The sequence below is a fragment of the Pan troglodytes genome, chromosome 5 (genome assembly GCF_028858775.2).
Source record: "Pan troglodytes isolate AG18354 chromosome 5, NHGRI_mPanTro3-v2.0_pri, whole genome shotgun sequence".
NCBI classification, from domain to species: domain Eukaryota; kingdom Metazoa; phylum Chordata; class Mammalia; order Primates; family Hominidae; genus Pan; species Pan troglodytes.
The window spans coordinates 57,741,113-57,758,357 of NC_072403.2; the positions used below are offsets into that span (position 1 = coordinate 57,741,113).

Sequence of the window (17,245 nt, forward strand, 5' to 3'; positions counted from 1 at the left end):
CTTCTCAAAAGAAGACATTTATGCAGCCAAAAAACACATGAAAAAATGCTCATCATCACTGGCCATCAGAGAAATGCAAATCAAAACCACAATGACATACCATCTCACACCAGTTAGAATGGCAATCATTAAAAAGTCAGGAAACAACAGGTGCTGGAGAGGATGTGGAGAAATAGGAACACTTTTACACTGTTGGTGGGATTGTAAACTAGTTCAACCATTGTGGAAGTCAGTGTGGCGATTCCTCAGGGATCTAGAACTAGAAATAACATTTGACCCAGCCATCCCATTACTGGGTATATACCCAAAGGACTATAAATCATGCTGCTATAAAGACACATGCACACGTATGTTTATTGAGGCATTATTCACAATAGCAAAGACTTGGAACCAACCCAAATGTCCAACAATGATAGACTGGATTAAGAAAATGTGGCACATATACACCATGGAATACTATGCAGCCATAAAAAATGATGAGTTCATGTCCTTTGTAGGGACATGGATGAAATTGGAAATCATCATTGTCAGTAAACTATCGCAAGAACAAAAAACCAAACACCGCATATTCTCACTCATAGGTGGGAATTGAACAATGAGATCACATGGACACAGGAAGGGGAACATCACACTCTCGGGACTGTTGTGGGGTGGGGGGAGGGGGGAGGAATAGCATTGGGAGATATACCTAATGCTAGATGACAAGTTAGTGGGTGCAGCACACCAGCATGGCACATGTATACATATGTAACCAACCTGCACAATGTGCTCATGTACCCTAAAACTTAAAGTATAATAATAAAATTTTAAAAAACTTAAAAAAAAAAAAAGAACTTTAAGGTCACCAAGGATGAATATGTCAGGAATATACCTAATGAATCTACATTACCAGTTTAACCTAAAACTCCATTCTCAAAACATATGCATTGTATTTTTTTTCTAATTTTGTAAAGCAGATACAAGAGTAAGAAAGTAAATGAAGGGAAATGGAAAGCATTGAAGGGAGAGCAAGCAGCTAGTTGCAGACTCAATTTTTCCATTGCTGACTGGGTATTATTCTACAGGTCATTTTGCAAAGGCTCACACAACCCACAGCTTTTCAGATTACCCTCTGGATCTCTGCACCTGCAGCCAGCTCAACCCTTCTTCTTGTCAGCCAGTGGCCAGCACTCCTGTCCAGCAGACCACATACTACCCAGTGAGACAAGGACATTCCAGCTTCACACAGCAGGGTGAGCTGGGCAACCCTGAGGGTTTACTTTCCTCTAGGCATTTGATGTAGTCAACATTATGCTACCCAGAAAAGTACACAAAAACATGGTTTCTTAAGCCCAAAAGCTTGCAGACATAGAAAGGGCACATAGGAACTCTTTTATTTACGCAGCTTCTTGTGAGTCTGAAATTATTTTAAAATTAAAAGTTTAAAATAACAACAAAAAAATCCTAATTATCATTAGGATTTTTGGCCTGTAGTTGCCAACAAGTTAAATGCAGCTCCAGCTGTCCTGGATCTGGGATCTGGGTTCCTACAGTCCGTGTAGTTCTGCTTCCTTTGCTTACTGGCCCTATTAGCCACTCCCATTAGGCACCTAAAATGGTGTGTAAGTGCTGTGCTTGGAACAAACATAATTAAGAATCTAAGGAAGGTTGAAGAGATAACCACTACTTTTACTAGGGGTTATTCAGCTGAAGGTAATTAAAAACAGATGATCAGTGAGAAAGAGGCTCATCCTCTGAGTTCCTTAGAAACTCAGCGTAATGACATAGTGGATGCTCAGAGGAGTTTCCTGAAAGAGTGAGGCCCTTAACTCCTTTGATAGAAGATCCATGGGATAAAATAATTAGAAAAGGGGAAATGAAATGTCTTGCCACTACTCTGATGCACTTGTTCACTCAGGTCTACAGCTACATTGTCCCCCCAAAAATTAATTTCTTAAATGTTTAAACAGAAATGTGCCAAGGGAAACCAATGTTAAGTTGTACTGAATAATGGGATTTTAAAAATCAAGGTTATTGAAGTGGACTTCATCCTCCTGGAATCTGACATGACCTTATACACCTCATGTCTCAGTTTTGAACACTCTTAAAGGACAAAATATGGCCACATTAACATAGTAAGACAGTGAAGGTTTAAAAAGAAATTGGTATTGGAATCAAGTGAGACAAAAATCAGCACCCAGAGTGGGTAGTTCAGGGAGATATTTTAGTTTGCATTACCTAAATGACCAGGAAACGATCAATATCTACTTTGTTTTGCTCCATTACCTATTGCTTCAAAAAAGTGTTTCCAGAAATCCTGAGAGGAATGCTTACATTTATCCTAAAGCACTTGTTTAATGCAAAATTATAAATTATTTTCTTGATACTAATATGCAGCAAGTAAACATTTCATACCACACTACCACTAACGCTGCCACCTTAAAGAACTTTTGGAGCAAGCTTGTCCAACTGGCAGCCCACAGGTCACATGCAGCCCAAGATGGCTTTGAATGTGGCCAAACACAAATTCATCAACTTTCTTAACACATTATGAGATTTGTTTTTTTTTTGTTTTTTATTATACTTTAAGTTTTAGGGTACATGTGCTCATTGTGCAGTTTAGTTACATATGTATACATGTGCCATGCTGGTGCGCTGCACCCACTAACTCGTCATCTAGCATTAGGTATATCTCCCAATGCTATCCCTCCCCCCTCCCCCCTCCCCACCACAGTCCCCAGAGTATGATATTCCCCTTCCTGTGTCCATGTGATCTCATTGTTCAATTCCCACCTATGAGTGAGAATATGCGGTGTTTGGTTTTTTGTTCTTGCGATAGTTTACTGAGAATGATGGTTTCCAATTTCATCCATGTCCCTACAAAGGATATGAACTCATCATTTTTTATGGCTACATAGTATTCCATGGTGTATATGTGCCACATTTTCTTAATCCAGTCTATCATTGTTGGACATTTGGGTTGGTTCCAAGTCTTTGCTATTGTGAATAATGCCGCAATAAACATACGTGTGCATGTGTCTTTATAGCAGCATGATTTATAGTCATTTGGGTATATACCCAGTAATGGGATGGCTGGGTCAAATGGTATTTCTAGTTCTAGATCCCTGAGGAATCGCCACACTGACTTCCACAATGGTTGAACTAGTTTACAGTCCCACCAACAGTTTAAAAGTGTTACTATTTCTCCACATCCTCTCCAGCACCTGTTGTTTCCTGACTTTTGAATGATTGCCATTCTAACTGGTGTGAGATGATATCTCATAGTGGTTTTGATTTGCATTTCTCTGATGGCCAGTGATGATGAGCATTTTTTCATGTGTTTTTTGGCTGCATAAATGTCTTCTTTTGAGAAGTGCCTGTTCATGTCCTTCGCCCACTTTTTGATGGGGTTGTTTGTTTTTTTCTTGTAAATTTGTTTGAGTTCACTGTAGATTCTGGATATTAGCCCTTTGTCAGATGAGTAGGTTGCGAAAATTTTCTCCCATGTTGTAGGTTGCCTATTCACTCTGATGGTAGTTTCTTTTGCTGTGCAGAAGCTCTTTAGTTTAATTAGATCCCATTTGTCAATTTTGGCTTTTGTTGCCATTGCTTATGATGTTTTGGACATGAAGTCCTTGCCCACGCCTATGTCCTGAATGGTAATGCCTAGGTTTTCTTCTAGGGTTTTTATGGTTTTAGGTCTAACGTTTAAATCTTTAATCCATCTTGAATTGATTTTTGTATAAGGTGTAAGGAAGGGATCCAGTTTCAGCTTTCTACATATGGCTAGCCAGTTTTCCCAGCACCATTTATTAAATAGGGAATCCTTTCCCCATTGCTTGTTTTTCTCAGGTTTGTCAAAGATCAGATAGTTGTAGGTAAGCGGCGTTATTTCTGAGGGCTCTGTTGTGTTCCATTGATCTATATTTCTGTTTTGGTACCAGTACCATGCTGTTTTGGTTACTGTAGCCTTGTAGTATAGTTTGAAGTCAGGTAGTGTGATGCCTCCAGCTTTGTTCTTTTGGCTTAGGATTGACTTGGTGATGCGGGCTCTCTTTTGGTTCCATATGAACTTTAAAGTAATTTTTTCCAATTCTGTGAAGAAAGTCATTGGTAGCTTGATGGGGATGGCATTGAATCTGTAAATTACCTTGGGCAGTATGGCCATTTTCACGATATTGATTCTTCCTACCCATGAGCAAGGAATGTTCTTCCATTTGTTTGTATCCTCTTTTATTTCCTTGAGCAGTGGTTTGTAGTTCTCCTTGAAGAGGTGTTTCACATCCCTTGTAAGTTGGATTCCTAGGTATTTTATTCTCTTTGAAGCAATTGTGAATGGGAGTTCACTCATGATTTGGCTCTCTGTTTGTCTGTTGTTGGTGTATAAGAATGCTTGTGATTTTTGTACATTGATTTTGTATCCTGAGACTTTGCTGAAGTTGCTTATCAGCTTAAGGAGATTTTGGGCTGAGACGATGGGGTTTTCTAGATAAACAATCATGTCGTCTGCAAACAGGGACAATTTGACTTCCTCTTTTCCTAATTGAATACCCTTTATTTCCTTCTCCTGCCTGATTGCCCTGGCCAGAACTTCCAACACTATGTTGAATAGGAGCGGTGAGAGAGGGCATCCCTGTCTTGTGCCAGTTTTCAAAGGGAATGCTTCCAGTTTTTGCCCATTCAGTATGATATTGGCTGTGGGTTTGTCATAGATAGCTCTTATTATTTTGAAATATGTCCCATAAATACCTAATTTATTGAGAGTTTTTAGCATGAAGGGTTGTTGAATTTTGTCAAAGGTTTTTTCTGCATCTATTGAGATAATCATGTGGTTTTTGTCTTTGGCTCTGTTTATATGCTGGATTACATTTATTGATTTGCGTATGTTGAACCAGCCTTGCATCCCAGGGATGAAGCCCACTTGATCATGGTGGATAAGCTTTTTGATGTGCTGCTGGATTCGGTTTGCCAGTATTTTATTGAGGATTTTTGCATCAATGTTCATCAAGGATATTGGTCTAAAATTCTCTTTTTTGGTTGTGTCTCTGCCAGGCTTTGGTATCAGAATGATGCTGGCCTCATAAAATGAGTTAGGGAGGATTCCCTCTTTTTCTATTGATTGGAATAGTTTCAGAAGGAATGGTACCAGTTCCTCCTTGTACCTCTGGTAGAATTCGGCTGTGAATCCATCTGGTCCTGGACTCTTTTTGGTTGGTAAACTATTGATTATTGCCACAATTTCAGCTCCTGTTATTGGTCTATTCAGAGATTCAACTTCTTCCTGGTTTAGTCTTGGGAGAGTGTATGTGTCGAGGAATGTATCCATTTCTTCTAGATTTTCTAGTTTATTTGCGTAGAGGTGTTTGTAGTATTCTCTGATGGTAGTTTGTATTTCTGTGGGATCGGTGGTGATATCCCCTTTATCATTTTTTATTGCGTCTATTTGATTCTTCTCTCTTTTTTTCTTTATTAGTCTTGCTAGCGGTCTATCAATTTTGTTGATCCTTTCAAAAAACCAGCTCCTGGATTCATTAATTTTTTGAAGGGTTTTTTGTGTCTCTATTTCCTTCAGTTCTGCTCTGATTTTAGTTATTTCTTGCCTTCTGCTAGCTTTTGAATGTGTTTGCTCTTGCTTTTCTAGTTCTTTTAGTTGTGATGTTAGGGTGTCAATTTTGGATCTTTCCTGCTTTCTCTTGTGGGCATTTAGTGCTATAAATTTCCCTCTGCACACTGCTTTGAATGTGTCCCAGAGATTCTGGTATGTTGTGTCTTTGTTCTCGTTGGTTTCAAAGAACATCTTTATTTCTGCCTTCATTTCGTTATGTACCCAGCAGTCATTCAGGAGCAGGTTGTTCAGTTTCCATGTAATTGAGCGGCTTTGAGTGAGATTCTCAATCTTGAGTTCTAGTTTGATTGCACTGTGGTCTGAGAGATAGTTTGTTATAATTTCTGTTCTTTTACATTTGCTGAGGAGAGCTTTACTTCCAAGTATGTGGTCAATTTTGGAATAGGTGTGGTGTGGTGCTGAAAAAAATGTATATTCTGTTGATTTGGGGTGGAGAGTTCTGTAGATGTCTATTAGGTCCGCTTGGTGCAGAGCTGAGTTCAATTCCCGGGTATCCTTGTTGACTTTCTGTCTCGTTGATCTGTCTAATGTTGACAGTGGGGTGTTAAAGTCTCCCATTATTAATGTGTGGGAGTCTAAGTCTCTTTGTAGGTCACTCAGGACTTGCTTTATGAATCTGGGTGCTCCTGTATTGGGTGCATATATATTTAGGATAGTTAGCTCCTCTTGTTGAATTGATCCCTTTACCATTATGTAATGGCCTTCTTTGTCTCTTTTGATCTTTGTTGGTTTAAAGTCTGTTTTATCAGAGACTAGGATTGCAACCCCTGCCTTTTTTTGTTTTCCATTTGCTTGGTAGATCTTCCTCCATCCCTTTATTTTGAGCCTATGTGTGTCTCTGCACATGAGATGGGTTTCCTGAATACAGCACACTGATGGGTCTTGACTCTTTATCCAACTTGCCAGTCTGTGTCTTTTAATTGGAGAATTTAGTCCATTTACATTTAAAGTTAATATTGTTATGTGTGAATTTGATCCTGTCATTATGATGTTAGCTGGTGATTTTGCTCGTTAGTTGATGCAGTTTCTTCCTAGTCTTGATGGTCTTTACATTTTGGCATGATTTTGCAGCGGCTGGTACCGGTTGTTCCTTTCTATGTTTAGCGCTTCCTTCAGGAGCTCTTTTAGGGCAGGCCTGGTGGTGACAAAATCGGTCAGCATTTGCTTGTCTGTAAAGTATTTTATTTCTCCTTCACTTATGAAGCTTAGTTTGGCTGGATATGAAATTCTGGGTTGAAAATTCTTTTCTTTAAGAATGTTGAATATTGGCCCCCACTCTCTTCTGGCTTGTAGGGTTTCTGCCGAGAGATCCGCTGTTAGTCTGATGGGCTTCCCTTTGAGGGTAACCCGACCTTTCTGTCTGGCTGCCCTTAACATTTTTTCCTTCATTTCAACTTTGATGAATCTGACAATTATGTGTCTTGGAGTTGCTCTTCTCGAGGAGTATCTTTGTGGCGTTCTCTGTATTTCCTGAATCTGAACGTTGGCCTGCCTTGCTAGATTGGGGAAGTTCTCCTGGATAATATCCTGCAGAGTGTTTTCCAACTTGGTTTCATTCTCCGCATCACTTTCAGGTACACCAATCAGACGTAGATTTGGTCTTTTCACATAGTCCCATATTTCTTGGAGGCTTTGCTCATTTCTTTTTATTCTTTTTTCTCTAGACTTCCCTTCTCGCTTCGTTTCATTAATTTATCTTCCATTGCTGATACCCTTTCTTCCAGTTGATCGCATCGGCTCCTGAGGCTTCTGCATTCTTCACATAGTTCTCGAGCCTTGGTTTTCAGCTCCATCAGCTCCTTTAAGCACTTCTCTGTATTGGTTATTCTAGTTATACATTCTTCTAAATTTTTTTCAAAGTTTTCAACTTCTTTGCCTTTGGTTTGAATGTCCTCCCGTAGCTCAGAGTAATTTGATCGTCTGAAGCCTTCTTCTCTCAGCTCGTCAAAATCATTCTCCATCCAGCTTTGTTCCGTTGCTGGTGAGGAACTGCGTTCCTCTGGAGGAGGAGAGGCGCTCTGCATTTTAGAGTTTCCCGTTTTTCTGTTCTGTTTTTTCCCCATCTTTGTGGTTTTATCTACTTTTGGTCTTTGATGATGGTGATGTACAGATGGGTTTTCGGTGTGGATGTCCTTTCTGTTTGTTAGTTTTCCTTCTAACAGACAGGACCCTCAGCTGCAGGTCTGTTGGAATACCCTGCCGTGTGAGGTGTCAGTGTGCCCCTGCTGGGGGGTGCCTCCCAGTTAGGCTGCTCGGGGGTCAGGGGTCAGGGACCCACTTGAGGAGGCAGTCTGCCCCTTCTCAGATCTCCAGCTGCGTGCTGGGAGAACCACTGCTCTCTTCAAAGCTGTCAGACAGGGACATTTAAGTCTGCAGAGGTTACTGCTGTCTTTTTGTTTGTCTGTGCCCTGCCCCCAGAGGTGAAGCCTAGAGAGGCAGGCAGGCCTCCTTGAGCTGTGGTGGGCTCCACCCAGTTCGAGCTTCCTGGCTGCTTTGTTTACCTAAGCAAGCCTGGGCAATGGCAGGCGCCCCTCCCCCAGCCTCGCTGCCGCCTTGCAGTTTGATCTCAGACTGCTGTGCTAGCAATCAGCGAGATTCCATGGGGTAGGACCCTCCGAGCCAGGTGCGGGTTATAATCTCGTGGTACACCGTTTTTTAAGCCCGTCGGAAAAGCGCAGTATTCGGGTGGGAGTGACCCGATTTTCCAGGTGCCGTCCGTCACCCCTTTCTTTGATTAGGAAAGGGAACTCCCTGACCCCTTGCGCTTCCCAGGTGAGGCAATGCCTCGCCCTGCTTCGGCTCGCGCACAGTGCGCGCACCCACTGGCCTGCGCCCACTGTCTGGCACTCCCTAGTGAGATGAACCCGGTACCTCAGATGGAAATGCAGAAATCACCGTCTTCTGCGTCGCTCACGCTGGGAGCTGTAGACCGGAGCTGTTCTTATTCGGCCATCTTGGCTCCTCCGAGATTTGTTTTACAATTTTTTCTCAGCTCATCAGCTGTCATTAGCGTTAGTGCATTTTATGTGTGACCCAATTCTTCCAATGGCAATTATTCTTCCAATGTGGCCCAGGGAAGCCAAAAGTTTGGACACCCCTGATTGAGAAAGAACTTTATGCCCTCTCAGTTCTGGTCTTCCTGGTAGAGCTGAAGATCTTACCTCTATAACATTGGTGGGACTGCAGATATAGATGCCAGATGGTGTCAACATTTCAGGATTGGAGAGTCCCTCAGCACCAGAAACCCGGATGATCACGTTGTTTCTTATTATATTTCCATGTCCTGACCAGTCTGATGTTTCAACAAACCCAGGGGATCCACAAACATAATTAAAATGTACTCAACTCAACACCCTTGATTCTACTAATACACATCAGAGCTCACACAATGCATTTCATATATATATATATATATGTGTGTGTGTGTATTTAGAAAATATTTAGTATGCACAATAAACTTAAGAGACCTAACATTTTGCCATCAGGCTTGTCTATAAAATATATGACAATTTTAAATACACTGTAATAGATTTAAAATCAATTTACATATTTACCATCTTTCCTTCCATGAATTGCCTCCCAGGAGATATATCTCATCTCCATGCATGTCCCTGAGAACAAAAGACCCCATTACTTGAGTATATTTTATGTCACTTAGGAAAACAAGAGATGCTGCAACACTACTTTGGGTGTGGGTTGTTTTGATTTTGTTTTTGTGTTTTTATCTGTAAATCAGGGAAAGAGATACAGATCTTATGTACTCTTCAGTTCTAGAGTATCAGGAATCAGAAGTTCATTTTAAATAAAAAGAACAGAAAAATAGATCTGTTTTACTTTTGAAGAGGAGTCTAAGTGACTATCTCCACTGTTAAGTGCCACATATCCTGTGTCAACACCAACCCCATTCCTAGCTGTTCAAACTGGCCACCTGCTATCTGCATGCCCTCACCTTCCCTTGGAAGATCTGAAATGTCCTGTAGGAACAGGATGGACAACATCTAGGACCTTCTCACCCAAACCACTGAGGTTGGAATAGAAGAGCAAGCATGGGCCATGCTAATAGAGAAATTAGTCACTTAAGGGCTATCAATAAAGAGCTGCCCCAAAGAACCCTTCATTACAAAGTCTTTAAGTATCTAGGCTTCCTCATGCCATTTCATGGGTCTGGGTTTGCATACTTGTTATGTGTGAGATTGAGTGCTTTACCCACCACACATCAATAAACAAAAATTTTAATTCCCTCACTTGTAATACAATAGATGTCAAAAGCTTATAATTCACAACATTCAAGCACTAAAGGCTAAATTCCGCCTACAGGTTTTCTTCTTTGCATAGTTAATATCTATTCCACATAACTGTTTTCTGCTAAGGTAATACTGTTAGGATACCTTTCTCAATTTCTCCTTGATGTTTCACCTTTTCCCTTGCACAGACAAACATAGGAACAAACAAAGTCAATCCTACATCTGTTAGTTGACTTCCCTGTGGCTGTCCTTTTCTAATCAAAAGATTTTTCTGCACCTGATCACCTCAGTTACCCTTAGTTTTTTGTCTTTTAGAGCTAGAGTATGTTTTAAAGCAAATGTATCTGATTCATATTTTCTCACTAGACAGTTTCCATCTCAGGATAGAACTTTTATAGCTTTTATCTCAACAGATTGTTCTTAAATGAAACATGTATTTTTCCCACTGATGATACTATAGAATTAAATATCAAACGGTATTTAACAAATACAGTTATATTCTTACTTTCAGTGAAAACCTCTGATTTACTTTTTTATTCTGATAAAACTGGAGACCCTTTGTTTCTTAATTCATTCATTTCTTTCAACTAATAGATCTACAATGCACTAGTTAATATGCTAAGTGTTCAGGAGACAATGTCCTCAAGAAATCCGGTGGTATAAAGACAATCAGATGACCAGAAATGTGGTATATAATTTTAAATCAAGAAGTACTGATTGGCACTTAAAGAGCTTAAACAGAAGGACTTGTCTGGGAGAGAGAATGTTGCAAGAGAAGAGTAAGTGGCATGAACAGAGCCAGAGAGCTTGTGCAAAGACCCTGAGGAAGGAAAAAGTGTGGTCTTTTGAAGCAACTAAAATAAAATATTTTAATGTCACTAGAGTATGGAGAAAGAGAAAAAGAACAAAACAAGTTTACATAAGTTAACAGAGACAAAATCACTGAAGGGATCTTTTAAGTCTGGTGAAAAGTTTGGGATTCTATTTTAAAAGCAATAAGAATCTCAAAGGAGAGAAGTGATATGATGCAATCTGAGATTTTTAAGGATAATTCTGAGTTTCGCAAGGGGAATGAACTTTAGGAAACAGAAGTAGATAGAGTTGATCAGTTGAAGATTCTGAAACATGGGCTTCTTCAGCAAGCCACAGGGGCTTGAATTCTATTAAGAAGAGAATTCCAGATTTTTAAATCCTTGGCCAACATCCAAGTTTGACAGTCTGTAAGACTATACAAAGACATATGTATGTGACTTAGAATTATTGTGAAAATTACTGGTAGTAAACTTTAAAACTTCCCATTATACACTTATTAACCTGAACTAACCTTTAAAAGATCAGTATCCTATAGGTAAAGTTTAGTAAGCCAATCAGTGATGACTACATTTAAATTTAAAATATTTTACTGTAGCCCATTTCTAGTGATCATAAGGCCAATATTTTTATAAATTAGGAATTAGAAATTTGGGGAGAATTCATTGTGAAAAACTGTGTCCTACACAAGAATGCAGAAATTAAACAAGCTTGTTTTACTTACCAACTAGCAGTGCATGACCTAAAATATTGTAGAATACATTACTGTCCACCTTCAGGCCCAAGGTCCCGCACATGCTGAGGCCTCTACTGAAGGAGTTCCTCACTGTGCAGCCCTGTATGAAAGACTCTGAATAGGAAAGAGTAAAGTAAAAATTAGATATGGCTCCTGAGATTCTGTTGACCATATTTAGAGCAACCTACACTGTAGCTAAAGACATTCTCCCACACAATAATGAAACTCAGGAGATAAGAAGTTAGAAGCAGCAATCGAATCAAGAGAATGAGTAACTCAAACCAATGGGCCTCAATAATAAAAAGGGTGAAATTCAACAATCAAGTGTTAGAAAAAAAAAAAACAATCTGAGAAAGACAAAGTATGTCTAAACAATAAAAGAACTCATGGCTGTCAAGATTTCCAACTGGCTATCATCTTTAGTATCAGCTTTCATCATAATACAGCAGATGAGAAGTTAAGGATAACGTGAAGAGCACTGCTTATGGGCCAGCCTTGATCTTTGAAACCTGGAGCTGTGAATTAATATTTATAATTTATCAGGCAATAATATTCTTGGCCCAAGATAGCCAGAGACTCATTCCTAACTGTAAGCAAGGTCAAAGGTTGGCCTGAGGATCATGACTCTCACATTTGAACTGGATAGGTTTATACAACTAAAGAGGAAGCTATCCTCTACTATGCTAAAAAATTGACAATTAGGAAAATCATTACACTGGTTCCATAGGCATATTCTATGATCCCCAGATCTGGTTACGAGGCCTAGATGAGTCAATGAATACACAATTACTGAGTATCAACTATATGTTTCAGGAATTGTGCATTGCATTGTGCTGGAAACATAAAGATGAATGAAACTAACTAACCTCTGCATTCATGTATTTGCATTCTGATGGAGGAAACTGACATTAAAATAATAAAAATCCATTATTTGAATAATTAAACTATAAATCCTAAAAAGGGAGCTTTGTATTATTACTAGGTAGTGAGAAAGATACAGATGCCAAGTGTTGGGATATTAGAAAAGTTACTTTAGTTTACAGAATAATTTGACTTTTACAGTTGGGACTATCCAAAAAATTCTAAACTTTAACATCACTATCAACACTGGATCTCCACATTCCCCTCAATCTCAGCTCTCCTACTACTAGATGCCCTCACATTGCTCATCAAGGATCCACCCCAATAAATTAACCCATCCATATCTACTTCTGTAGAAAACACGGCCCATAGTGCACAGAATCTTCACCATATCACCCAAACAGCATAGGCCTGACCATGTGAACAACCAGTAAGTACTTATGTGTTTGTGTAGCTCTTATGGGTGGAATACTGGGATTGGTGAACCTTTAAAAAGTACTGTGCAACATTTACTTATGTAACAAACCTGCACATCCTGCACATGTACCCTAGAACTTAAAATTAAATTAAATTTTTTAAAAAGTACTGTTCAAAGATCCCAATGCTTTCTAACTCTGGTAGCTGGGAGTAATTAGCTGTGTAGGACATGAGGGGCTTCAGGGTGTTAAACAATAAAAGATTCCTTAATGAGCATTCCAAAAGTTTCTAGCCTCTGCATTTTAACAGGGATTTAAAGGTAATAAATGTATTAATGCAGCAATTTTCAAACTTTTATTTTTTAAGCACTGAACTCTTTTTCAAATAAAACCTAAAATATAAAATATCTATAAAAATAGATGAGTGTGCAGCTACTCTGATTGAAACAGAGGTGGGAGAGATAGGTTAGGTAAAATTTGATCAAGGAAGGGCTTTGATTATGTTCAATTGATAACTTATTTGTGACAGCTACCCTCTTTTTTACTGAATTGCCCACATGTCAAATATTCTGCAGTACTATATACAGCTGACCAAAGAACCAGAGAGAAGGAAATAAAGATACTAATCAATCCGAAGCACTAGCAGAGAGGCCATATGCGGAGCCATCCTCTGAAATGACTCAAATAAATTTAAAAAGATTGGAAAAATTAGAAGAAATAGACGTCCTTAGCATGCAGATAATTTGAAATGAAGGAAAATGTTGCTTCTGGCAGTTCAGAATCCTGCCCTCAATGACCTGAAGGATTACTCTGCAATTACCTGTTAGAATCCTAGCATCTCTCAAAAGCCACCTGAACCACAGAGTATGCCCTGATGTCCTTTGTCAGGCATCAACCTCTGAACCCCTGGGGCACAGCCTCTTTAAAGAAGGCAAAGCTTGAATGTGTGGGTGTTGAAAGTGCTGATGAATGGGGAGGATTACTCAGAAATGGAGCTGCTGTCCTCCTGACTTGGCATCTGCACCCCCATTCTGTGATTCTCTGCGTATCAGCTTTTGGTAATGAGTTTTTGCCCTGGATGTTCCTACATTCAACTTTTATTTTAGAACTTTTATCAGTGCATTTGGTCACATTCTGTTTTTCTGATTCTGATCTTGTTTTTCGCCTAGTTGTTCTCACCTGAATTTGATGTTTCCTGCTCCCTTCTTATATCTTCATGTCTGGCCAAGATCTGCACATGTAACTGCTCCTCATTTCCAGAAAAAGCACCTGGGTTTCAGCCCATTCCCCCTCATTTCCCCAGGCAAAAGATGCCTCTGATTTAGGACAACTTTACATAGAAGTGCCTGGGCTCCCACAGTGTTGATAATGTAATGCCAATTCACCTGTAGTCACAAAGCTAGTAAGTGGTAGAGACAGAATTCAAAACACAGGATTGTGTGGTTCACTCTTGTGTGCTGTATTATAGTGATAGTTCTCAAAGTGGACTCCTTGGACTGCCTGTTCCAGAATCAAAAGGTTTGTATATTTAAAATACACATTCCTAAGCCTACCTTAGACCAGAATTTGTTGGGGTAAGGTCTATAACTCTGAATTTTAATAAGCTCCACAAGTGATTTGTTTAGGCATACTAAAGTTTGGGAACCATAGACCTAGAATATAACAATTATCCATCTCTAAATCCCTCAAATCCCACATATCATCTGTCATTCCACCATGCATGTAGTGCCTTAAACATGGGAGAAAGAAACATGAGAAGGTCCTAGGTCCGGACCCCCTTACCTCTCATAGCTCCCACCAGAGTGAGTGAGCTCAGATGCTTATGGAAGGCTTGCCCCAAGACTTGAAACTGCACTCCCTTCAACTGGACCTGGCTGGGCTCTTCTGGGAAGGACTGAACGATCACTCTGGCTCCTATATCCCTGGATCCTAGCATCTTCTCACTCATGGAATACAAACAGTGCTGCAGATTACCTGAAACACAAAATAAAGTCCACAGAACCTAAAGCATGTAGAACATGCTTCCAGACAAATCTCCCAGTTTGAAAGGTACTGTCAGCACCAAGGAAAAACCATTACTGTTTATTTCATTTAATAATCTTATTTCCCCTTTTCTTTGATTCTCCTCTGTAGATTATTAATTAAAAGATCTGATAAACAGGACATGATGTTGCCTTCATTCTATTTTTTCAAGAAACTCCCAAATCAATCACCTTAATTACTGTCACAAAGAGTCAAACTATAACCCACAAACCCAACCTAAATAGATGCTTATTTCAATCTAAAAGATCCTCTGGAGGAAATGTGCAATAAAATGACCTTCTTGTGGTTGATAATTGTAGGAAAGACATGTTAGCACTGAATATAATAACAGCACTTTTTAATCTTAAGCTGTCCAATGAGGTTTCCCCATTACTGTGCTGTTTTATGGTTTGGGGACTTAGCAATAACGCTACCACAGAAATGTCAAAGGACTCCAGAGAAGCAACTGAGCAGCTCCTGCACCAACACCTACTTCCCCAGCTGTGCCACTAATGAGGACAGCAGCAACCTGAGCCTAACACACACAACTACAAATGCCAGTGAGGACAGCAACCACCTGAACTAACACACACAACTATGAATGCCAGGGAGGGCAGCAAACCACCTGGACCTAACACACACAACTACTATTGCTACCAAAATGTTGTGACCTCAGGATCCAGGGCACCTTCTGTTGATACATGGCATTTGGTGGTACAAACTAATCTGGAGAATAAATCATCTCTCCAATGGATAATAAAGATTTTTCATGTTAATGATCCAAAGAAGCACCAATAATATAAAACACTGTATCATATCACAGTAAATTTCAGAATTCAGTCATTTGCTATTACCCAGAGAAGAGGTGAATGAAGAGATATTTATATTTGTATGCCTTATCACAATTTGATTATTTGTGCCACTGATCCATAAGATTTTCAAATGGACAGGCCTTGTGTTATTAAATTCAGCTACCTTGTTCCACACTCCAGCCCCACACAGAAAAGGAATGACTTATTTTGAGAATATTGTAGTTGTATTTACGATTTGTGATGAAATCAAGGATGTTTTCCATTTGGGGCTAATGGATTTATAATGGCTTAAACCTAGAAGCATGATCTCACTGGCAGCATGATCAAATGCAATATTTGGCAAAATATGATCTCACAATACCAAGGAAGTTTGAATAGAATGTAGATCCCAATTCTGCAGAATTGATAAAGTTGGGCAGTTGATGGAAGTGAACCCACTGTTATCCAAACATTCTTTTTAGAATGACACATTTGTGAGTAGATGATTTGTAGGGAGGGAGGTGAGGCCAAACTGCCTCTCTACTTCTAACAACTTCCCACACCCAACCACATGACAACATTTTACTCACATGCACCTATATTTAGACACAACTCAAATCTTTAACTCCAGCTCCCTTTGACTTTTCTTCCAGGCTCCACACATTACCAGACATCTCTACACAGTTGGCTGGCCTGGCATCTCAGTTACGACATATACAAAATTAAACTCACGATTGCCACTCTCCCACCCCAAAACCTGCTCCTCTTCCCATCCCAGCAAATAGCCTCATCATCCATCCAGAGCTCATGCCTGGAAGTCATCCTTGACACCCACACCATCCTGGACCAAAGTTGACAAATGATGTCTTCACAACATGTGAAAGCCTCATAATCTACAGCCTGGGAAACCAAAACATGACCTACTAAACTAACCATCCCTGAAATAGATGCTTAATAGGCACATCAATGTGATTCAGTGCCTGCTATTCTACTAGAAGATAAATTGAATTTTTCTACCACTTACCTAAAGTATGTGGTAGTTCACTCAGAAAACAAATCCCAAAACGGGGATGGGGGAGCCCTACAAGTCTAATCAGTAAGAATGTGCTGCCTGAGCCCAGAACTCTGGCATATGGCTTTCCTGAGAATCTTAGAAGTGGCCTGGAATTTTAACATTGAACTCAGAAATGTAATTCAACTCTTCAGATTTAGTTCTTTAATAGAAATATTTTCCCCAGAGAAATAATATTTTATTTCTTTTGTCTTTTGTTATCTTTTTCACAAGGTTGTTGGGCAGTGGGGCAGGGAGGAGGATGAAATGACAATCAAGAGCATTCTGAAAATTACAGAAAAGTATGGGCATCCAAAGTTTAAGGGCTTATTCTATTTTAAAAGAGGTCAACCACAGCAATGCCATCTATCATCAGACAGTAAGAATATTCTTTTTTGCTCATTAGACTTTCCAACAAAACACTCTTCTACCTTCTGGAGCATTGGCCTCCTGGCATGAAACAAGCAGCTTCTCCCTCTCATTAGTGAGATTTCCTTGTATGGTAATACTCCTGCTGAGCAGAGCCACAGTGGCCTTTAAAATATGGTGCTCTCCAGCCACCCAATTCTCTGTAAAGTTGTGAGAATATCTGGGGAAAAAAAGAGGATGATAGAACTGAGGACATCACTCCAAATCTTACTAGGAATAATAAGCCACTAGATTAACATAATTCTTCCTTTGGGGATCTATTCATGTTTCTTTAGAAACT

The 17,245-nt window shown here is 39.6% G+C and overlaps 1 protein-coding gene across 6 annotated transcripts in view; it reads right to left on the reverse strand.

Moving 5' to 3' along the window:
- The window catches only part of PKHD1 (PKHD1 ciliary IPT domain containing fibrocystin/polyductin), a 484,536-nt gene that overhangs the window by 282,368 nt on the left and 184,923 nt on the right, over window positions 1-17,245 (reverse strand). For all 6 annotated transcript variants that reach the window (XM_518534.6, XM_016955664.3, XM_009451446.4 and 3 more), the window contains 5 exons: window positions 16,968-17,125; window positions 14,455-14,646; window positions 11,384-11,509; window positions 9,160-9,216; window positions 8,767-8,897 (listed from right to left, as the gene is read on the reverse strand). In XM_518534.6, the coding sequence (XP_518534.5) occupies window positions 8,767-8,897; window positions 9,160-9,216; window positions 11,384-11,509; window positions 14,455-14,646; window positions 16,968-17,125 (664 nt within the window). The remainder of the gene's footprint in view (window positions 1-8,766; window positions 8,898-9,159; window positions 9,217-11,383; window positions 11,510-14,454; window positions 14,647-16,967; window positions 17,126-17,245) is intronic.